The 24,382-nt window shown below is 37.6% G+C and overlaps 1 protein-coding gene across 2 annotated transcripts in view; it reads right to left on the bottom strand.

Moving 5' to 3' along the window:
• Positions 1 to 24,382, bottom strand: part of PDZRN4 (PDZ domain containing ring finger 4) — a 375,873-nt gene that overhangs the window by 134,609 nt on the left and 216,882 nt on the right. Inside the window, exon 1 of one of the 2 annotated variants that reach the window (XM_004283466.3) lies at positions 11,958 to 12,121. The exons of the other annotated variant lie outside the window; for it this stretch is intronic. Within the exon in view, the coding sequence (XP_004283514.1) occupies positions 11,958 to 12,026 (69 nt within the window). The 5' untranslated portion in view covers positions 12,027 to 12,121. Of the gene's footprint in view, positions 1 to 11,957; positions 12,122 to 24,382 lie in introns of those variants that run through there. 2 annotated transcript variants of the gene reach the window in all.

The raw sequence follows: 24,382 nt of genomic DNA, 5'->3' as shown, positions 1-24,382 counted from the left end.
AGGAAATACTTCCCAACACTTTTAGTCTACATTTCACATCCAGTGAAATATGACCATTGCCTGGAGTACAGTCATTGACTTACTTTCTCTAGGTTCTACCAACTGCATTAAATATTATGTAGTGCAATTCTGAAAATATTTTTAATTTTTATTTTATTTTTACAAACTCTTGAAGGTTAATTAAGAGTAATTTACCCTCAAGTAGAGACACCACCGTTATATTTAGTTCTTAAAATGATCACCACAAACAAGACAGTAAATTCTTCTTTGCCTCCCTCTTTAGATTACCCTAGAATCTGGATAAGACTCTGGTCGGGCATTTCTGTTACAGTTTAGAACTAATTTTGTGGCAATAGAAAATTAATCCTGATTAAAATCCTGAGTTTTTCAAATTCAAAATCTTAACTTCTACCCTATCTGAGTTTTCTATCGCAAGTTATCTGGGGGTCACTGAGTTAGTTTCCTGAAAAGCTTCATTGATATTGGGTATAGGAGGGGCATTATCTTTACTATCATTATATTCCTCATGGCTCAAAGAATATCCTCACTTTACAAGTAATAATGTCTAATAAGTAAAATAAATATGGTTTTGAGTTATTGAAAAAATCTATTTTTAGTATATTATTGAATTGGACTAGGTTTTACTTAAAGCTTAAAGTTTTAAAAATGATTTTCATGGTCTTCTTAGGCTACTCTTTGCTTTATATGACCGTTATTGGGATAGCTGCACTTGGACAAATTCTCAGATTGGTGCTAGAGTAATTATGAAACCAAAGGCAACGTCATCAGGAAGAATTCAGACATTTTGCAGTGTATTTTATAATGATCACTTTGAATTCTTTTTATAGTAAGGAGGGACAGAGATAAAATGAATATTGTAATAATTTAGCCATATTTTACTATTTCAGTGATGGATATAAATAAAAAGAAGTAGGTATTAAGCCATTTTTACACAAAATAGCTAATTCAATTTTTTTGTTGTTTTTTAAATTTATTTTATTTATTCATTTATTTTATATAGCAGGTTCTTATTAGTTATCTGTTTTATACATATTAGTGTATATATGTCAATCCCAATGCTAATTCAATTTTACAGCATGGAAAGCAGCAAATGAAGAAACATGACAGTTACTAAATCAATAATCAATTCATCTCATCACACACAAAACACTGTTTTGCTTTATATGATATATACATATTATATTTTAGACACTTTATTTTTATCTATAATATAGTAAATCATTATCACTATGACATCTCACGATATCTTGTTCCTCTCTCTCTCTTTCATAGAACTAATATTATACCTTGCATTATAGTTATTTGTGAACAAGTGTGTATTACTGGAGACTGTGCAACAGTAAACACCTTGAGGGCAGGGATCTCATCTTATTCTGCTTTTATATCACCTTCAACAAATTGCCCTGTACACAGAATTCACTTGGAATTTAGCCATTCATCCTTTACTCAAGAAACATCTATGTGGGTACTGAGTTAGATTGAAAACAGGGTTTTTGCCCTCCGGAGATTCAGAGACCAGTGAAAATCACAAACAAGTAAATTGAGAAAGTATACCATTTGGTACATGTTATGACAGAGGTAAGCACTGGTTACCTTGGAAGGAAAAAGGAGGGGGTATTCTTAAGTTCAGGGACTCCAGGAAGATTTCCTGGAAAAGGTGGTACCTGACCCAAGCTTTGAGGAGGGCTACAACTTAGTGAGCTAAAGGACAATGGGAAATTCTAGGAAGAAAGGACAGCAAGGTATATTGACCAGTTTGACAACTGAGGAATAAAAATTGTATCATTATCCATCATGACTGGCAATTTTGAGAAAAGGACCTGATATGCTGAATCCACCTGGGTAATAAAATACTCAGTTTGGTAGAAAAGGTCAGGGAATAGGAGTGCAGTAGGGGTGAAAGAAGGGCCGATAGAGCTTGTTTGTTTTTAGTTTGTTTGTTTCGTTTAGAAAAGCAATGACAATTTTTCCTTAGTTTTAAGATGTGAGTTCTCCCCAATATCTTCTTGTTTCTGAAATGGGGATGCAGCATGCAATCAATACGGATATTAAAGGTGGTAGCTTGTCATCTCTGCATGCCCCCAGCTGTCCTTACACTTGATGATGAGCCTTGCAAGTAACAATACCGTAAAACAGATGACACCTTCAAAATCAAGAAAATATATAATTTTGTAGTTTCTCAAATCATCTTGTTTTCAAAGAGAACTCAGTGAATACTGGAGACAAAAGCTTTCTTTTGTGAATGAAGTTGTAGCTATATCCCCACTCCTATTCCTTGATGCGATTTGTATTAAATACCAGGCAGTGTATGATATGGTAGAAATGCAGAGATGCAGAAAAACTAAACATAAATACAGAAGGATCTGACTATATTTCAAATTCTGGAGGAGCTTTGGGAAGAACAACCTACTCTGTCTTGGGTTCAGAGAGAACTTCCCAGATGGTGAGCTTTGAATTGAGTTACAAAGGATTAGGGTTTTTATCAATATATGTGTAGGGGTATGAAAAACACACTAGGAAAAAGGGACATTTCAATGAAAAGCAAAGAGATGGGGAAAATCACGTTGTTTTCAAATAAGAAATTATAGTTTGGTTTGGTGAAAATTTGGGCTGTTAGGAATGTATGAGGAAAGACAGCAGGTTGTGAAGGATCATTCATGCCAGGCATAGATTTATGGGAAAGTGGGGAAAGGCTTTCAAGCTCTCAAAAGTGGGCGTGTCGAGTCACTTTCCCATACTGACGGGCTCTCATAGGTGAGACAATTTGATTTAAGCTGTTAAAACAGATGGGGAAAGTGGTAGTAGAGAGGACCTGCTTCTCTTTGTTATACTGAAAAGGCCATCTCTGTAGAACCCTCTGAGGAGAAATATAAATAGCATCTATTATCCCACTGCCTTTCTTCATCCTTTCCTCCCTCCCTCCCATTTCTTTTTCCTTCTTCCTTTATCAGATGTTTACTGAGGACCTATGATGTGCCAGGAGCTCAGTATTTATGGATCAGTTTAGTGAATAAGTATGGAAAGCTCAAAGGGAGAAGAATATTTGATATTTATAATGAAATGAACATGGACTTTGGCATTAGGCAAATCCCAGTTTGAATTTCAGGTGTTCTACTTGCTGACAATATGAATTTGTCATTCGATTACTTTGTGCCTTGGTCTTCTCATTTGTAGAATGGGGACAATATTAGCTAACTCACAGGGTCACTGAAATGAGATCATAACCTCAAAAGTTACCATTTATGGCATCCCCATAATGTGTTATGCCCTTTAAATATATCTCATTTAATCCTCAATAAAACCCTTCAAGGTTGATATTAATCAATTAAACAAAGGCTCAATGAAGTTAAGTAACTAATTCACAGTCAGAGAGGAAATAAGTGGTGCTATTGCTTGATTCCAAAGGCTCTGTTCTTTCTTCTGTGCTCAGTGCCTCTCCTATGTATCACATTGTGCTTGGGCACTATTTTCCATGTTGTCTTAAGAGTGAGGTTCACAACTGCATAGGCAGAACCAACTTCAAACAAACAAACAAACAAACAAAAATATGAGCCGCTAAGGAAATATAGAGCACACTTAAGAAGTGAATGGCAAAATCTATCCATTGCAAATCAACTTAGCATGGCTGTGCTCTTTTAAATAAAGTGCCAAGAAAACAATATTTACACATATTCTATCATTTAAATTGACTTCAGAGATGCTATTTGATTGCATCCTTATGGTTTATAGAGCCCTGCAGTGATGCCTGGCACCAAGCCCATTCATTTTTGCAGGAAGATCAAGATACTCAACTATCCTCATCCCATATCCTGCTTTGGTCAGACCGTTTGTCCCATTTTCCCTAAATATGTCCAATTAGTCATATCCTATGACTTTGCTTTTACAATAAATCCTGGACACCAAACATACTACATGGCTGACTGGATATACAATAATTATGCTGAATTTAAAAATAAACCTTGGCTCCTAATCTAAGCCACTCTAAATAAGGACTACAACCATGAAGACCCTTAGATTATCCTTACCCATATAGAACTGCCCTTTCTCTGTAATGTCTGCTATGTTAGGGTTGTACATTTCCACATTTATATTCTAATTGCTTTGTGATTAAACACTTTGAAGACTGGCTTCTTAGCTTATGCTTCTTTTGCAACCTCAGTTGCTATCTAGCACGGTACTGAGCACAAACCGGGTACAGAGTAATTATTTGTGGTTATTCAAAGTTTCCCAAACTTTCCTTTACATCAAAAAACATTAATATCTGAATTCTACCATAATTCAATTATAGGAAAATATTACCATCACTGATTACAATAGTTGTCTTTTATCCATGGGTTTATTATTTTTTAAACCATACTTAGTAATTCTCTTTGTTCATATACCCTTGAAAAGAATTTTTTAACTTTTTATTATTTGAGTAAAGGTACCTGAGACAGACCCTTAAGAGCCTTAAAAGTAAAAGGTTAGCTCAGAAAAAATCTAATTTCCACTGAGATGAGAGCAAGTTTCTAAAAATTTCCTATAGTATTTCTAAAAAGCTACATAAAGCAGCAGTGAGGGGATATTCTTCACTAGGACCCCAACTACCATTAAGCAAGATTTATAGCTTGTTACAAAATGGCACAAATTAGCAATTAGATGTTATATGTTGGAACACAGAATATGGGGCTGCTACCTTTTAAGCTTTTTGTTGAAAGAAACAAAGAATACTTCATAATAAACTTTAAAGCTGTTACTCCACATTGGGAGTGAAAGAATTAAGAGAGAAGGAATGAATACAGCTGGAAGGGAGATGGAGATGGACAGAGCAGGTTATATGGATGACTTTGGAAATGTTGCATTAAGATATGAAAATCACAGTTGTATTTGAATTACCTAGAATTCTAAATCTGAAGACAACATTACCACCCAGTGGTACCTAAATCCTTATTAGTCACAAGAAGAAGACATTTATTAAGAATAACACCTAAAATTCTTATGGTGTATGCCGCAGAAAGGGTTATGAGAGAAAACAGTGATTGAGGCAGAGCTTGTTCTGGGCAACCTGCTCAACTTTATTTCACAAATTATAAACTTTTCAAGGGCAGAATCCTTCATAGAACTACAGTCTAGGGCCTCTACTTGAGTACCTAGTGATTTAATTTTTGTATCTTTCTTAACCATTTAATAGGATTGATTGAATACCTAGTAAATGACCTGTAAAAATTCAATATATGAAAATATACCCACATAAAATGAATTTATTGAACAGTGATTGGCTGTTGTGTAAAGATTTTTCACTATCAGTTAATCTTCATAAATACTTCCTCTTGTAAAGTTCTGAAATCACAATTTGCTAAAGATAAGCAGCCCATTTGCTACTATCTAACAGGATTGGAAGTGAATAAATATGTGCATATGTTATGTAATGATGTAAATAAAATAATGTATTTTAGAACTATTTTCAACAAATATTGAAATTAAAGAATTTTCTAATCAGATTATCCCACTTAACTAGCAAATTCAGGTGAGTTGAAGAGTCAAATATCTCAGCATATCTATTAGCTAAGTTTTCAGCAACATGTCTCCTTTGTGTGTAACATGGAACCAGTGAAAATGTTTTCCTCCAGTATTTCCTCTAAATAGAAAGTTATGCACCTAGAGGTAGCTGATCTTCTCCTGGGTCTAGAACAATTCAATAAGTAGTGAAAATTTGAAGAAATTAAAGATATACATTTAAAAAAATATGTGATATTCTGATCCTTATAGTAGAGAAAGGCACTTCATTTATTAAACCTACCTAAATCATTAAGATATTTATTTTTATTCGTATCAAAAATGCTCTAACAGGGCTTCCCTGGTGGCGCAGTGGTTGGGAGTCTGCCTGCCGATGCAGGGGGCACGGGTTTGTGCCCCGGTCTGGGAAGATCCCACATGCCGCAGAGTGGCTGGGCCCGTGAGCCACGGACGCTGGGCCTGCGCGTCCGGAGTCTGTGCTCCACAACGGGAGAGGCCACAACAGTGAGAGGACCCTGTACCGCAAAAAAAAACCCCACAAAAAAACAAAAAAACTGCTCTAACATTTAAGGTTTTCTTCAAAAGGCTTGGATAAAGTAAAATCTAACTAAATGTACATGTTTTATTTTTTAATCGCTATATTATCACCACCCTATGCACATCATAGTTCAAATGTGAAATCAATTTATCTTACTTTTCAAAGCAGAAGTAAAGGCGACTTTCATTTTTAACATTCACAATTTTAAGCTATTTTGCATTCTAAAAAAATCTGGGCTAAAAAAATTCGTACTCCAGTGTTAGTAGTAACTCCATTTTTTATAATCTGCCTTATCCCAGAGAAACTTCTTGAAACTGCAGTCGACCTCATCTTTGAATCCACCACTTTCTGGATTTTGTCCACATTTCTCTATTTAGATGCTCTGTAATTGTCACCACTGACCTCACTCCAGGTTAGGTTCTCCAGGAAGCCAATTCTACGACAGAATTTAGTGGGAAAGAGCTGAGAAGCATTCCCTCTGTGGAAGGGAGGAAAAAGAAGCAGGACTGGGCAGAAGGAGAACTGAACTATGATGCAAGCCCAACAACAGTTGCAGGGAGCTCTGGAGCTCGAGCTGCCTTTCAGAGGGTCCCAATTCAGGCTGAGATGCCCAGGCCCATGTAAACTTGCATCCATCTGCCATTGGAGAGATTGAGCCTCCTGGGAGGGGAATAACCTTGGGTGAGGGGCTCTCTGCAGATAAGACAGTCCCTGAGGGGCTGACAGTGCTCTCAGCAGCTGGGGCAACAAGTCCTTCCTGAAGAGGCACCCAGGCAGCATACCACAAATTTTCATATCCAAAGACACTGCAGTTCTTATCCTGTCTGACCACATTGGCCACTCCTTTTTAAACACCTTCTCTGCTTGGCTTCTCCCACTATTCTTCTCTTCCTTCTCACTCTATAACAGTTTCACTTTTTCTCCTTTTCTTTCTTCTCCTTTTTGTGTTTCTTAATATTGTGTCCTTGGTTCACAACTCTCCTCACTGTCCAGTTTTTCTCCTCACTTTTTATATCCTTCTGGGTGATCTCATCCACCAAACACATATATGCCAGGTCTTCATTTTGAATATTCACTGTCTGCCAGCATTGCTCAGATAGCCCATGATGAACTCAGTGGCCTTCTCTCCTCTTTCCAGAACTCACTTCCCTTCTCTTATTTCTCCTCTGTAAATTTCACTATACCTCCCTGGTCTCACAAGCCAGAAGCCTAATGAATTTACCTCCTCAGGGTCTCAATTCTGTCCTCGCTTTTACATGATTTCTATCACTAACTAACTCTGCAACAGCCTCCAAATTAGCATCCCTTGTAGTTTTGCTATAGTACCTACCCCATCCCCAACCCAAGCCCAATGTCCCCAGACACACACCACAGCCAAGTCTACACCCTTAACTCCTAACAGAGTGATTTCTCCCTCTTTAAAAACAAACCAACCAACAAACAGACACAATCCTGGGACATGGGATACTCTCCAAAGCCTGGTGTTGCCTACCACCTCTCAGGCCATGTTCTAGAGCCTGCTACTTGAGGTTTTAGTAACATTTGTCGCTTGTAGTTCCCCTACTCCAGGTCCATTCACACCTAGCACCTGTTTGCCACCTCCATGGACTTCTTTACCCTTCTATCTCTTTGATTCTCTCTCCCTTCTCATCCCCCCTAATGCCCGCCCCCACCCCGCATCGAGTCCCTTTGCACTCCTCCTGAAGTCTGTCAACATCTCTGTTAATTCAACATTTTCACTTATCACATTATATGAAAATTCTCTGCTTATGTGTCTTTCTTCTACTGCCATAGTGTGCTTCTCAAAAGCAAGGACTGTCACATCTGTCTTTGCATCCCCCCTGGAAAAAATGAGGACTTGGCACATATTGGACAATCGAAGCTTACTGAAAGTGGTTTATTGAACTGAACAGCATGGCTAGAGTTTAAGGCAGCTGCTAATTGTTTGACAAAAGCAAGGCATTATTGTGATGTGTCCTCATTTTTTCCTCTGATTGTAAAGGATAGATAACCTCATTCAAGAAAGTTAAAATGAATGGAGAATTTATTATAGAAACATACTGGAACTGGGGAAATGAGGCCTCTCTGAAGACCTGCTATTTATTATTTATGCTTCTCTTTCTCATGACCCATGTGCTCATAGAGACACTTTCTCAAGTGTCTCTGATTCTCAATATATTTTATCCTCGTAGATCTGGTGGACCACAGACCCTCAAGCTTCCCAATCTACTTAAAGCCTTCTCCCTCTCTCGATCTCTCTCTTTCTCCCTCTGCATTCTAATCCCCTTAGTAATGGCCTGTTTCCCAATAAATATTTCTGAGACTGAAAAAAATCTAATTGCACCCTCAACTTCATGTACTAGGTGACTGCTCCTGGTTTAATCAGCTGTTAAGTATGGGGCAGAGAGGCAGGCAGAGTGATATGGTCTTTCACTAGAAGCTAGGGATGAGGCAGAGGCTATGGTCTTTCAAGGAGCCATGGTGGGACTCAGTGAGTGTCTGCTGGCAGGGCGGGGGTTAAAGGACAGTCAAGCACCTGACCTGCCTTCAAGGAGTGCACAATTCAGTCACACACACTTGACGGTAATACCAGACAGATGAATGTAAAAAACAAGAAACTCAAAAAGCACAAGCAAAATGCTATGAGAGTTCCAAGGTGGGAGCAGTTCCAAGGTAGCTGCTGTCAATACTGTAATTGTTGTCACTGTCCGTGAAGGTTCCATTTCAGTTTCAGTTCAGGTTGTGGGGAGACCTTCCAGTTGTGCCAAACCAGTCAATATCTGCCCCCATTTGGAACATGTTGTTCAACACCAATGAACACCCCCATTGATAAATTTCCATTATGTAATCAATCAAAAAGTTACATTCCATTTATGTATGAAAAATCAAACTTAGAAGTCCACAGATTTAGATATTACCATACAATTTCCCTCATAAATAAATCTGTTTTTAAGTCCGAAATGCCTAACAAGCTACTGCAGCTCTCTTGGTCCAGCTGGCTATTTAATCAGATTAGTACAAAACAGGCAATTTAGTTCGTGTCAATAGAAGGGCCTTGTTCAAATTACCCATTTATTAATTCTTAAGAGGTTAATAAATAACCTACTTTGAATAAAATAAATCACTGCAGATAACAGTTGTGTTCCTGGCACATGTAAGAGTTAATAGATGCATGAAAATTGCTTGGTATGAAGGTTACCGGATCTACACAAACCCTAGATTCTCGCAACTGTGTTCATACTGGAGCTGGATTGGCCCAACTCCAGCTGAAAATAATTTTCTTGAAGCAACATTCTTTTTCTTCTGCCAACTGAAAGCCTTAACTCCTCTAGGAACAAAAAATATCAACCAAATTTAAACTTGACCTCATTTCACACCTAGGTACATTATTCTGATTGTTTCACTGGACTCCTCAGTGAGCACGTATGCTTTTGTTACAAATCTGAAACTGTATTCTACTTGGCCCATGTCATCAGATAGCAAAATCTAGAAATATAGAAAGAAAATTTTAAAAAGTTCAATGTCATAATGATTCTGTTATAGAGAAATAATCTTTTTGCTCTTGGTCATGTAGGTAGTATTCACTGCTAGTCTTAAATTTTCACATCCCCTGATAAACTTTAATTTGCCTTAGCTTGTAAGAAATAATAACAAAAGAAACAAAAAGGCAGGTGACCTGAGAATTACGTCTATAAGTAAATACATATGATTTGGATCATCAGGTGTTGATGTTTGTGTGAGCTAATTTGCTTTAATATTACCAGCTAGAAATACACAGGCTTCCAATCCCAAGTCACTTTTGTATATAGTATCCTCTCTTCTGGGGGCAGCTATGTGCCCTCGTGAACACCTGGTTAAGAACATGCTCACTTTCATGTGTGCTCTGAGCTGCTGCTCCTCCAAATAAAAATAGAAACTAGTCTGCAACACCACACGGGGCTCCAGTGTATGATATGAGCCTATCACTGGTCTCCTTTGATATCTTATCTATTCCATTAACTCAATAAAATAGAGCGCAAAGTTAAGGACAAACTGTAGGAGGGCTCCCCTTGGAAAACACACACAAGATCTTTAAGCTGGGGTTTTAACTTATCGAATAAAAGCCAGTTAAATGGAAGCTAATACTTCATTTTCACCCCCTTTATTAAAGATCATAAGTACTACAATTCAGGAGTAGAGAAAATAAAGTAAATAGATGAAGGAGTACAGGTGGAAGCAATAAAGAGTATGGCTTATCTATTTTCTCAAGATTTAGGAAGCACTTAAAGGCAAAACTACAGACAAGCACTTTAAAATTCTACAACAAAGCCTCCTTAACAAACACAGTGGTCCTTTCTGGATGCAGAAATCTGGCTTGATTTCTTAGCAGAAGATAAACAGCTTAACCGAGGCATAATCAGGGAAGATGCCACCTACTACTTCCTCCATATTATACTTTTATGTCAATTTAGTAATTCCGAGAAAAATTAGATTGATTAATCCACTCCCCTGCTCCTCCACCACCCAAAGAAAAACAATAGTATAACTCAAACTCTTATAAACCAAACTAAAGGGAAGTGTTCCACCTAGAGACTGTTTTCATGAGTCCAAGCAGATGAGAGCTTATCTAGGAATGAAGATGATTTTAACTTAGGCTCGCAAGTTTATAGTAAAAAGAGAAGCAAAAGGTATTGCCCCTGGTGTAATTAACAATGTTAATCTTCCTTTTCCTCTCTATGGTGATAAAGGAGTCATTTTTATATTTAATTAATGCAGAGGATCATTTTGGAAAGTGGCTAATGAGCCTCTGATCACATTACCATGAAAATGTGCATTAACATTGCAACTAAGGAGGCTGTTTCATGTGTAGCAAATCCACTTTGTAATTAGCCCACTGTGAAATGAATCACGTCGGGGGAAATCTGAGGGAACCAGTAGGCAGTGGGCACTTGGCGACCGCTGTGCCCACAGACCACCAACATCCCAAACATTGTCTTTCATCAGCAATATCATCTAAAAACAAAAGTAGTAGTGTGTCACATCTGGGACAAACCGGAAGACGGGAAGAATAAACTTTATTTTGCCAAACAAGAAATTTGGACTTCATACACCCCCAGGGAAACCTGCCTAAATAAAATGGTGAATTAATAGAATTCTATGAAAACTCTGAAGGCTGGGAATATCATTTTCTTATTTTTATTCTGAAAAGCCCTCAGATATACATTAAAGGGACATCCACATTTACACACATTTTTCCTTTTTATTACAATACAAATATTGTAATAAGCTCTTGAAATTAATTTCTAGTGCTAAACAGACAAATAAATTATAAAAAGGATCCAAGAACAAATGATAAGAAAATTCCTTTATCTACTTTTTTAATCCAAGCTGAGACATAACATGTATTTTTTCTCATAAAATACAAATATACCAGGTCTTCCTCTTAAAACCAAAGCACAAATTCCTAATTAGTCAAATAATTCCTCTGACTAACAAGATTTGGCAAGAAACTTTTCCTGTCTATTCCAAATAACTGAGCTCACAGACCTATTAAATCCCAATATTTATGCAGACAATGATACATTTGATTTTCAAATGTCAACACTATTCCAAAATGAAAGAGGGGCTTCAAAATATTACAGACATGGATCTCAGTGTTACTCCTTTTACTTAACTGACATCTTGGCAGTAGATACAAAAAAATGTTAAAAAGAATCCCACAGGAAGTCATCTGAAGGGGGAGTGGCAAGGAAGCTGAAAACTGCCACCCCAAACCAAAATAAAAAGCCCCCAGCCAGCAAGTCTGCCCTTCATTCTGAAATCTACAGAAAGAAAAAATAAAGCTAGCCACAGTTCATTTACCATTTTTCAGACAAACACAAAGCCTGGCTATTTAGTTGCTGGTAACAGACCCTGCACTCACCTGGGAAACTTCATACAGCAGTTTGTAGTGTTCCTCTCTTTTCTGAAAAGTGCACAAATTGCAGCCCATTCTAACAAGCAGAGAGAGAGAGCAAATCTTCTAATTTCCCCAGAACTGAAAGGCAAGTGAACTGAAAGGGAATCACCCTCCAGACTTGACTACTGTTTTTCATCAGTCACTTCAGTCCAGAAACACAGACAAACCGCTGTTAGCTGGAAGCACGAGCCAGGGTGCTGTGTAGCAGCATGCTCTTCTTCGCTTTCCCTAAGTATCTTGCACTCACGGGTACACACACAGAGTTTCCAGTCAGTTCATGGCAACACTCCCCCTGTCTCTGCATCAGTGCACATGACTACACAGATTCCAGCTCATGAATATTAATAGTACCTCATTGATTATTTATGACAGAACATGTTAGCAGGGAGGGGTGTCATAGCTGCTGCTGGTGACAGATGAATATTCACTAATTAAGAAGCAAATGTAGTGTGGTTAAACAAAATTCACTTGTGTCAATACCATCTCTGTTTATTAAGGATAGAGAGGTTGAGCATAGGGCATTTCAAAGAAGAACATACACTTAATTTCTCCATTAATGTAAGCTTTTAATATGGGAGTAAGAAATTCAGAAACAGAAATATTATACTTAGTTCACATCTCCATGTTTTGTCACAATTAGAAGAAATATTTTCAGTATTATTAAGTCTAGGGGAAGATGGATAGGAGCAATTATTTAAATTTATAAAATAAACACAGAGGCAAAGGATAATTTGGGGAGTGATGTGGGAAAAGAACAGAAGATGGGGGGTGTCATTCAGAGTTTTAATCCTGATCCTACAAAAATAACTGAATAGTTTATATGTAAAGACCATTACTTACTAGGGAGGAAATAAGGCATATTTTCTTAATCTAAATAAAGAACATTTAAGCAAGTATCAATAGATATACTTGTACAGATAATAAATTTTTTAATCAGATAATGGGGCATATCTATTGAATGTAAATTTGCAGCCTTGTAATACATGCAGGTCTATATTTAAAAATTAGATAAACACAATGCCTTTTCTGAGAAAAATTTCAAATGCATATAGTATTTATGCTAATTTTATTAAAGTCATATATAATATTTCAGAAAGCTGACACTGGTAATATTTAAATTCTAATGTAATGCACATTGACTCCATTTATGATTCTATACTTAGAGTTCATAATATACAAAGGTGAACACAGACTTAAAAACTAAACTTAAATGTTTAGATAATAGAAGTAATGAATTTAATTTCATACTCTCACAATATATATATTGCATTGCAAGCTGGCATTTTTTTGTCCCTTAAAGATATGCTGCAAACAGCTAAAGCAGATAATAAAAGAAAATTCCTTTTGTTCCTGTACTGACTTATCCACAACCTCTGCTAATTAAGAAGTATGTCCTTGTACCAGCACATCTTTAAACTGGACAGGATAGCAGGTGGGTTCCAAAGCAAAAATAATTACTTGGAAACTGATGACTCTGGTTAGGAATTACATTGGATCCTGAAGATTTTTAATTGCTCAACACTTATGGATAGCTACTTTTGGGGGTCCAATTTCCTAAAAGTGCTTTGTCAAATGTTTAGAATCGATAACAGGAAATGATTCTAATGAGTACTAATTGTTAACAAATTGGCTTTGCAACTAGCAACACCTCAACACCAGCAAGGAGCCAGGAGATAAGCAATCATCTGCTGCTTATCAGTCATTTCCCTTGGGATGTAATAATCCGATTTTTCTGGGCCTAATTTCACCTAACAGCCTGGATGAAAGCCAAGCTAAGAGAACTAGATGAAAGCAGCATCATAATTGAGGACCTGATGTGAACAAAGTTTACCAGGACTTCCTGCAAATTAGAAACCACTTGTAGTAAATATTAATTATTTTGATTCCTTTATGAAAAGGATATTTCAGGGAAGTATTTGAGGGGACCTTTGTGAAAGTCAGCTGTGGCCACAAACAGATGCAACCTCCTTAAGTGCAGTTGTAAAATATATATGTTTGATGCTTTTTAAAATTTTAATTTTCTTTGACTCTCTACACCACTTCCCATGAAGTGTTCTTATGCTAGAGATCACATCCTCAAAGCAAGCATTGACGGTTTTTTGAAGGATTCTATATTGCTGAGCTGTGATAGAATTAATGACTCTCAGATGTTTAAATTCTGTGCTTTAAAAAGTCAGATCAAGGTCTTCCCTGGTGGCGCAGTGGTTGAGAATCTGCCTGCCAATGCAGGGGACACGGGTTCGAGCCCTAGTCTGGGAAGATCCCACATGCCGCGGAGCAACTGGGCCCGTGAGCCACAACTACTGAGCCTGCGTGTCTGGAGCCTGCGCGTCTGGAGCCTGCGTGTCTGGAGCCTGTGCTCCGCAACGAGAGAGGCCGCGATAGTGAGAGGCCCGCGCACCGCGATGAAGAGTGGCCCCCGCTTGCCACAACTAGAGAAAGCCCTCGCACGGAAACGAAGACCCAACACAGCCATAAATAAATAAATAAAGCAAACTGTCAACAAGTAAAAATAAATAAACACTATTATATTTAAAAAAAAAAAAAGTCAGATCAAGGAATTAGAATGCAGTAAGGCAAGGATGGTTCACTCATCTATCAATGAAAGTGTTTGCTTCCCTCACTGATAAAAGTCTTTATGCAACAGGTTTTGAAAGCTAAGTAGGAAACAATTATTGAAGCTATGGTTGCTTATTGGGGCTTTCTTATAATATTTTGTAGTTGGTTTGTAAAGAAAAATTAAATAATCACGGCTTTAAAATATTTTCTTAGTCATAAAAATGTAAAGAACGAACAGTGAAGTAAGAAATTTCAAATTAAAGCTATTCTTTCAGCAATAGCTTTTTGGCTGTTTTCTTTACTCATTACTATTTCTGCTATTCTCTAATTTCTATCTCAGGAAGCAAAGGCAGCTCTCCAATCATTTATCAAATGCTGCCCTTGGCCCATGCACCTTGGAAAGATTCCATCTTTTGCTCCTAATGGGTTCATCCTGGAGAATTGAAAGGTGATTTGAAATAAAGAACTATAATTCCAAATTTCTCTAAATTTCAATAGAGAATGAGGGTTAGATTTTTCCAATGACTAAACTGTGAAATCTTGTATTAGAATATAAAGTTTGAAGCAAATAGAGACAAATGAGTTAACCTGAACAATGTTTTAACAATGCAAATAGATTAGATATTATCTGTCTTGGACAGTAATAATATGGAAGAGTACAGGTTAAAAATAAACAGAGAATAGATGTTTATCTTCCCAAATATCCTTAGGAACAAATTCATCAAAGTGTAAAAACATATGTTGGGGTGGGTATATATTTCAAGATATAGTTGTTTATTTTAATTGCTTTTAATTTATGTTAGTTTACTCCCCTCAAACGCAGCGGCATTCAAAATAGGAGATGTTCATCAAGATCTGGAGTGCTATATAAGAGGGCTCAGTGAGAAGTAAATGAAAGAAAGGAATCCAGCATTTACCTTGCTTTTCCTATATAAACAGTACTACTAGACTAACCAAATAGTAGATGAGAGGAAGTTTCTCTTTATAGAATTATGCCAGCTAACAAACAAAAACAGGAATGATAGAGCATGCCCATGCCAGCAGCCCTTAATTATTTAATGGACCTAGTAGTGAGAATTAATGGCTGCTGACATGACACACTCACGCATACACACACACAGGAGATAACTGGACATCGTGTACCACCTGACAGAAGAAAACGACACCTTTCCAAAAACGAGTCTTTCCCAAAGTTGAGCAAACTACATGGAATGTGGAGGACCAAGGAGCATGTTAAATTATGCCATGGAGATGCAGTCAGCCAAATTCAGACTGTGGGCAACTCAACATTGATAGATACACATTCCAGTTTCTGAGAGAGGAGAGAGTGAGAGAGAGGAAGAGAGAGGGAAGAGGGGAAGGGAGCTAGAGAGAGGGAGATATGATGGCTAGGAAGTCTACAGATTGAAAGAGACTTTAATGACATTTTATAAACAGACATTACTAAGCTATATGTTTGGGTATGCAAATCATTTGGGTGATAAAATGATAAATAAACCTAAGAAAATGATTACCAAAAAAGTCAAGAGGATGGTTACTCCTTAGGGGTAGAGAGGGGGCTGTGTTTGGAGGGGACACCAGAAAGTTTCAGCGTGGCTAACAAAGTTCTAACTCCTGATCTGGGTAGTGGTTTTACTAGGTGGTCATGTGATAATTCATTTAATTGAGCTTTGTTTTATGTGTTTTCTATATTTTTCCTACATTTACAAGAAAAGATTTTAAAAACTAATTAACAAAGAGGGTGTACCTGTGTTCCATCCCTGGTGGTCAATACAGTACACAGTTGCAAGCCCTACCAGAGAGAGATGGACAGTCCAAATGTGCCTATGTTGAGCCACCGATCCCCTTGAGTCTGTGACAGCTGCCATCAGTTGCATATGATTCTTTCTCTATTGCCTTTGCAATGACTGGGGCTGTTTCTCCTATGTGGGTGTGGACGTTCGGTAAGTAACTCCACTCTCTGACCCTGTCTCTATCCTTGCCACAGTCATGTGTGGATCTTCTAAATAGGCTGTGACTACCTATCTTGACACCTAGTATACAAATTTCCACCCTAGTCTCAAACTTGCATTCATTTTAGGGATATATCTGGGCACTTTTGAGTAGCCACTTAGCTGCCTAACATTTTCTAAAGTTAATATCTTATATTCAATCACAAAGAACTGAGGCTCAGAGAGACAGGGACTTGCTCAAGGTTAAACTGAGTAAAGAGATCTGAACTCAGTTCTCCAATTACAAATTCTGTGGTTGAATTCGATAGCTAGTTTGCTGAGCTCTCTCTCTTGTACAGGAAGCTAGAGCTACATCAATATGCCTTTACATGATCCTGATGACAGGAAATGAAGGCTAGCCCTTCAAAGTGTTGAAATGAAGTGAGAGAGAGAGAGAGAATGAACAAACCTTTAAAAAGATATATATAGCCTGAAATAATGAAAGTGATTTGTAGTTAAAAATGTAAACTTTATCAAACTACTGAAAAAATTTTAATATGTCACAGCTAAATCACTTCAGTTGGCTAAAACCCCTCCACAGCCTTCATTGCATGTGGTCCCCAAGTGCGCAGTAGAAAGTAGAAGGAAGGACAACTCATCCCGGTTTGCCTGGGATTTCCCTGGCTTTTAGCTCAAACTTCTCTATCCTGGAAGGCCTACAGTCTCGGCAAACTGGTCCCTGGAATGCACACCTCTTTTTTTAGGCTCCAGCAAAGCCAAACGGCTGTATAAGGTCCCCATCTCTTCCTACTGTTGGCCCAGATTTTACTTCATCCTGCTTATTCTTCAGAAACACAAATCAAGCTATTGTGGTTTAGTTTAATTTTTTTTTTTTTTTCTTTTTTGTGGTACGCGGGCCTCTCACTGTTGTGGCCTCTCCCGTTGCGGAGCGCCGGCCCCGGACGCGCAGGCTCAGTGGCCATGGCTCACGGGCCCAACCGCTCCGTGGCATGTGGGATCTTCCCGGACCGGGGCACGAACCTGCGTCCCCTGCATCGGCAGGTGGACTCTCAACAACTGCACCACCAGGGAAGTCCCTTGTGGTTCAGTTTAAATGCTCTCTCCTTCCTGGACTCTTGGAGTTGAAGTAGTGATCTCTTCAACTTGTGAATTCTCAGTGCATTTTATCTGTCCCATCTCAAGACACATAACACTTCTACTTTACATCATTTTTACATACATGCCTTACCCCTCTTATTGGACTATGAGACATGTGAGGACAGCAGTAACATAAGTCCTGGGCAACCTGAGATGAGTTGGTCAATTGATCTTTGACTTCCTCAAAATACTAGCCTGGTGTCTTTCACACTGCAGGTCTGCAATAGAGGCATAGTGAATGAATGACTGTTATTGGGATATGAGAACAGACCTGATTCTGGCAAAGTGACATATATTTGTGTTTCTACTCTATACCGAATTTCCAGGTGACATTTTTCCCCCATTAGGGCTGGTTCAAGAACATTAAGTCAAAGGACTGAAGAATCATAAGCATTAAGATAGATTTAATCTGGTTCAATTCTATATACATAAATTTGAGAATCCATGAAACAGAATTTTTTGTACCAGGTACACAAATAAGTAAAGTATGATCACATGAGTTTTATCAGTTATTTCATATATATATATATACTATGTCTACATTTCAAGTTATACTTTGTTCCACATATTAGTCACATATTCATTTATTTACTCCCCAAATATTTATTGGGCACTTATGTCTGGTGGTATAATAATGCAAGGTGTTTGAAATTATACATCATCTCATTTGATGTTTACAATTTCTCTGAAGTAAACATGTCAGATATTATCCCTTATTTATTAATGAAGAAATTATTAGATGTTGAAATTCCCAATGCCAGGAGACCTAGAGCCTTTGTCTTTTGGCTCTAAACCAGTGTTTTCTCCAGAATACTATGCAATATCAACTAATATCATGAATTTACAAAAATGCTTCTGTTGATAGTACACACGTGACATCCATTTGCTTAGTTACAGCTCCAAGGACCAGTGTGTAATGGAGCATCCTTTTCACACCGAAATCACTAGGTGACCATCTTCATTTTGTATCTACAATTATTGCTTGCAGAACTAAGAGGGCTTTACCAACTTATGGACTCCTAAGAATGTCAAGTTATTAGACTAGACTCCAATGGAAAGAAGGGTGTGGATTGCAAGGAATAGGACTAGGGTTCCATTTGAGCTTTGTTACTATTACCTGTGTCACTTTGTGCAACTTACATACTCTGAAATAATACTTACCTTGCAGGCTGATTGTGAAGATGGAATGAGATAAAATACATGAGAAGGGATTCATTCACCGTGAAGTATTTGGTCCATACTGGGGCAATGGTTCGGCACGGGTTCTAGAATCAGTCTGCCCTGGGTCAAGTCCCAGCTCCCCTAATTTCTATCTATGTGATGTTGGGCAAGTTGTTATTTTTTAACTTTCTCTGTTTCTTTGTTTCTCATCTCTAAAGCAAGGATAATAATAGCATCTACCAAACAATTACTGCAGGGGTTAAAGTTACTGTGATGATAATGTGTCATGTATACCTGGCGCATAGGATGTACCCCCATCCCTACTGGCTACTAGTAATCATACAAGTAGTGTGGTAATGATAATAATGATCTCTGTTTCCAATTTCCAGGTTATCTGTTTCTAATTTTTCTATCATAATAAATCTCTATTACATTATTTCAAATTTACTTCATGGAAACATCATAGCCATACTTCTGTCCACATTGTTTGCTATTGTACACTTGCATGTTGGTCATTCAACAACTTCTGAAAGGCTGTTTCCCAGCCCCTTGTATAATAGAAATAGTGGCACATTTTGTAAATGCATAAAAATTTTTTCTGTGTAAAGAATGTAATGTAATACATTCAGAGTAATAACCCTGATGTTATATTGACTTCTTTTAATGCATAATGTGTAAATAATGTGAACATAAGTGTACAAGAAACTGATGATCACGTCTGAAGCAAGATTCATACAACTGTGAAATAGGTAGTTCTTTGAGAAATTTAATGACTACTAATCTAGCCCAGTATAACATTGGCTTCCTTGATTTGATCGTCTATAGGCCAATTGGCTATGTACATTCCAGGGTATCATGTTTTGGTAATGTCACACTGTTTAGCAACGTCATGGATAAATATGTAGGGTTTCCCAGCACACTACCATCACCGTTTTTAGTTCTACAAAAGTGACCTAGTAAATGCTCAGCAAATCCTTTCATTTACCAGAATTTTTTGAACACCATGATGGATAGAGAATGGTGATAACTCTTACACATTTTTGAAAATAAGAGCTAATACTTATTTAGCATTTTTTATATACCAGTCATCATTCTGACACTACGTGTTATTCATTTGGTTTAATCCTCATGTCAACCCTCATAGGTGAGTACTATTAATATCTCCTCTTGACAAGGGTAGAAAATGGGTCACATTAGTAGTAAATGGGGGAGCTAGGAGTCAAACCCAAACAGTCTGGGTCCACTGCTTAATCAGTATTTTATACTGATTGTTACTCAGAGATAATCATCATTATGACAAATTTCTAGATGGTTAGAACAAGGCCTTCTGGTGATGCTTGTAGCACACTGAGATGGAAGAATTTCCCCAAGGACCAGAAGTGTAGTCTAAAATTAACTCCCAGGTTCCAAGTTGTATCCTCAAGCATGGCTGCATAAAATAGATTGAATAAATCTAAGCAATTTCATAACCTTACTCCACTCCACTGGTGATGGAGGATTGCTGCACTGAATATGTACCAACAACCATAGAATATCTTTCCTTCTGTAATAAATGTTAATAAATATTAAATGCACTAATAGTAGGGCAGTCATATCTCTATATTAAGAAATTATCAACAGTTGCTTAAGTAAATTTGGAGGTTTTGAGAAAAGTGAAGGTATACGGATTTGCTGATGACTCCCAAATTTTAATCTCCAGGTTTAATTTCTCTCTTAAGCTTCAGAACCCCTTATTCATTGACTAATACATTAACATGGGTTGTCCATAGCACATTAAATTCAATTTATCAAAACTTAAGCCATAATCCTCTCCCTCCAAAACTGCTGCTTTACAAGTGCTCTGCATCAAAGAACGGCCTGACCATCCCCAGGGGCTCAAGTCTGAGGTCTGAGCATCTGCCTTGGCTTTTCTCTCTCCCTACACCTAATGACCAAGCACTGTCAACTTTAACTGCTACATCTCTCTTCCTTCCTTCCCAGACCACTCTCCCAGGTTCAGGCTACTACCTTTTCTCAGCTGGGTCCTTCATTCACTCAAGAGCATTTGGAGTTTAGAATCATATAAGGAACGACCTGATGGGTTTTTTCTTCTCTCTGCCTGCAAACACACATTTATAAGCCCTTCATTTTTAATTAATTTTTTAAAAAAATGAAGTATAGTTGATTTACAATGCTGTGTTAGTTTCAGGTGTACAGCAAAGTGATTCAGCTATACATACATACATATTTTTTTCAGATTCTTTTCCCTTATAGGTTATTACAAAACACTGAATATAGTTCACTGTGCTATACAGTAGGTCCTCGTTGGTTATCTCCTTTATATATAGTAGTGTGTAGATGTTGATCTCAAACTCCTAATTTATCTCTCCTCCCCTCTTTCCCCTTTGGTAACCGTAAGTTTGTTTGCTATGTCTGTGGGTCTGTTTCTGTTTTGTATATAAGTTCATTTGTATCATTTTTTTACATTCCACATATAAGCAATATCACATATTTGTCTTTCTCTGTCTGGCTTACTTCTCTCAGTATGATAATCTCTAGGTCCATCCATGTTGCTGCAAGCGGCGTTATTTTATTCATTTTTATGGCTGAGTAATGAACATTGGGGTGCATGTCTCTTTTCGAATTATGGTTTTCTTTGGATATGTGCCCAGGAGTGGGATTACAGGATCATATGGTAACTCTATTTTTAGTTTTTTAAGGAACCTCCATACTGTTCTCCATAGTGACTGGACCAATTTACATTCCCACCAACAGTGCAAGAGGGTTCCCTTTGCTCCACACCCTCTCCAGCATTTATTATTTGTAGACTTTTTGATGATGGCCAGTCTGACTGGTGTGAGGTAATACCTCACTGTAGTTTTGATTTTCATTTCTCTGATAATTAGTGTTGTTGAGCATCTTTTCATGTGCTTTTTGGCCATCTGTATGTCTTCTTTGGAGAAATGTCTATTAAGATCTACTGCCCATTTTTTGATTCTTTTTTTGATATTGAGCTACCCCCAGTTCCCTGGACCCTAACCTACCTATCTCTCTCTCCCCCTCTATTCTCTCCCCCTCCAACATGCACACACATACACAAAAGAAAGTATAAAACAGAATATTGCTGCTCTAGGGGTGGAGAGTACAGTTCTGTCAACACCACTCTTTAGGTCTTTTTGGTATCTCTCTTTTTTGACTTTAACAGAGTATAGACTCTACTTTTCTATCTAGTACTGTGATATATACTCTCTCATCCTTGGGATCTGCTCACCTATTCAGTCATTATAATAATATTCAAGGTATATAAAGTTTACTTCTGGATCTCATGGAGTAAACTTTATAGTGAGAGGAAGCAGTAAATAAATAAATAGATAATCATTACATAAAATATCCAGGCAAGTAAAGGGGTTATCACAGAGTGATGTGATGGTGAGTAATTGGGTCATCCTTTTTGGCTACTCTAGAGTCTGGAATATCTCTTTTATTCCCTGCCTGCTGACATACATGCATACATATAATCAAGTAAATGTAAATTAAGAAAAATAAGGCAGGTAAGGGAATAGCAAGTAAAGAGAGAGGTTCTTTTAATAGGGTTTTCAGGGTGTGAAGTTTTCTCCACCTTCAGGACCCTAGGAAATCAATTATCTATTGTAGTCCTGGTATTTTCAGACCTACTTCATCTCATTGCCACTTTTTTCTATCATGAAAACGTCCTTAATATGGCTGTTTAAAACATTAGCATTACAAATCAATATGTTAATACCACATCAATTTCTGTCAAACTGATAATATAGAATGTCTGTTTGTATAACAATTCTGGCTCAGAACACCTATCATCAGAATGAGTACCTGAGTTCTTTTGAGAGTTTGAACTTATCTAGAAATGTCTTTCAACCTCACTCTAAAAAACTTCCTGGTACAAACTTGAACGAGTTACATACCCTTTAGATGCCTCGATGCCTTCACTATGAAATAGGGATATTCACAGTACCTACCACAAAGGGATTGTGTGAACATGTGTTTTACCTGCAGCCTGCTTCATGTAGCTGCTCAATAAATATTGGCTAACATTATTAGAGCTTACATTATCATCTTGCTGAAGTGTCTAAATTCTGTTATTGTGAAGATATCCAAAAAAGAGGCAGCTATATTTTTGTTTTGTCTACCGTTTTTGCCTATGACTGGAAGGATACTTTGAAACATCAATTTTCACTGGGGAAAAGTTGGATTCCTCTAAGATTAAAAAATGGTTGATATCATAGTGTTTGGCAGCCAGGAAGGAGCAGAAAAGAACTACCTGGTTATGGGAGGTAGGACCTGGGCCAAGACATGGACCCTCTGAGTTCCACGAATATCTGCTGAGCACTTCCTCTTTACCATGCCCTGTGCAGGCCTCTAGAATGTGTTATACTTAAGTAGGCTCATTTGTGAGACTTTCTCAAGTGACACATGCACAAGCTCTAGTCCCAGGGCTTCGAGTCAGCAAATCTGGGATGAGACCTAGAAATACACCTTTTCAAACAATCCACAGAAAATTCAGATATGTGCATCCCTTTCCCTCCTCAAAACCTAGAAGTAAGGTGTTAAACCAGACACTCTCTTGAATGCCTCCATCAGGAGAATTTCTATTATGATTACTCATGTGATTATGAAGATCTTTGGGTCTTTGTTACTAATTTTAAAAAGTAACTAACATTTCCAAAGCACCTACTATGGCAAATGTGCTCTAAGTCTCACAAAAATTTTATGAGATATATATGGTATTTTTTAACATAGAAACCTCAGGCTCAGAATATTATGTGATTTGATGAAAGTCACACAGCTGGTAAGTGGCAAAGCTGAGATTTAAATCCAGATGGGCTTTACTTTAAGACTGTGTCTTTTCCAATAAGATATTTCACTTCCCTCAGGAAGTAAGGCAATAGAGCCCACTTCATATAGCACAGTGTCTTTGATGAATGTGCTGTGAACAAAGAGCTGTGGGAGGTAGGCTTGAAGCAGTCATTGCCTCTTTTTGCAGTTCACCAGACATGTCCTAACTATGGGCTATGCCTATGAGCAATTCTTACCAGACCTGTGGCAAGGCTGGGTTTTAGCTTCTGGGAATCAGGTATGTGGTTAAACATGAAGAACTCACCACCCGCTAGAGGGACAGTGAGTGACCCAAATTAGAGATATTGGAGCCAGTCAAGGGGAATTAAGTGACTGCTTATTGGATTCTATGTTAATGAGATGATTTTCCATCATGCACCATAATTGATTAAGTAAAAGTATGAATCCATATACTCTTCTGAAAGATATGAGTCTTCTTTGATTTTCAGTATCTCTAGATACCAAGTTCAACTTGTCTGGAGCTTAGTTGCTCCATATTTGAAATCTCTTTCAAAGAGTGATGACAAAACACTTAAGGTTATTGAGGTTATTAAGCTAATGGTATCAGAGGATAATGAAGGGTATACTTTGGAAATTGTGGTTTCAGGTTGGAATTCTTAAAATTGTTTTTGTTTTTAATCCAGCTATGTGTAAGCCTCCTTCTTAGCTAGCCTGAAGTAGACCCACAAGTCTAGTGATTAAATCCAGTGAGAAGGGACCATGTGTATC

This window comes from Orcinus orca, chromosome 11 (assembly GCF_937001465.1).
Source record: "Orcinus orca chromosome 11, mOrcOrc1.1, whole genome shotgun sequence".
Classification (NCBI taxonomy): Eukaryota; Metazoa; Chordata; class Mammalia; order Artiodactyla; family Delphinidae; genus Orcinus; species Orcinus orca.
This window is presented reverse-complemented; position numbering and strand designations above follow the sequence as displayed.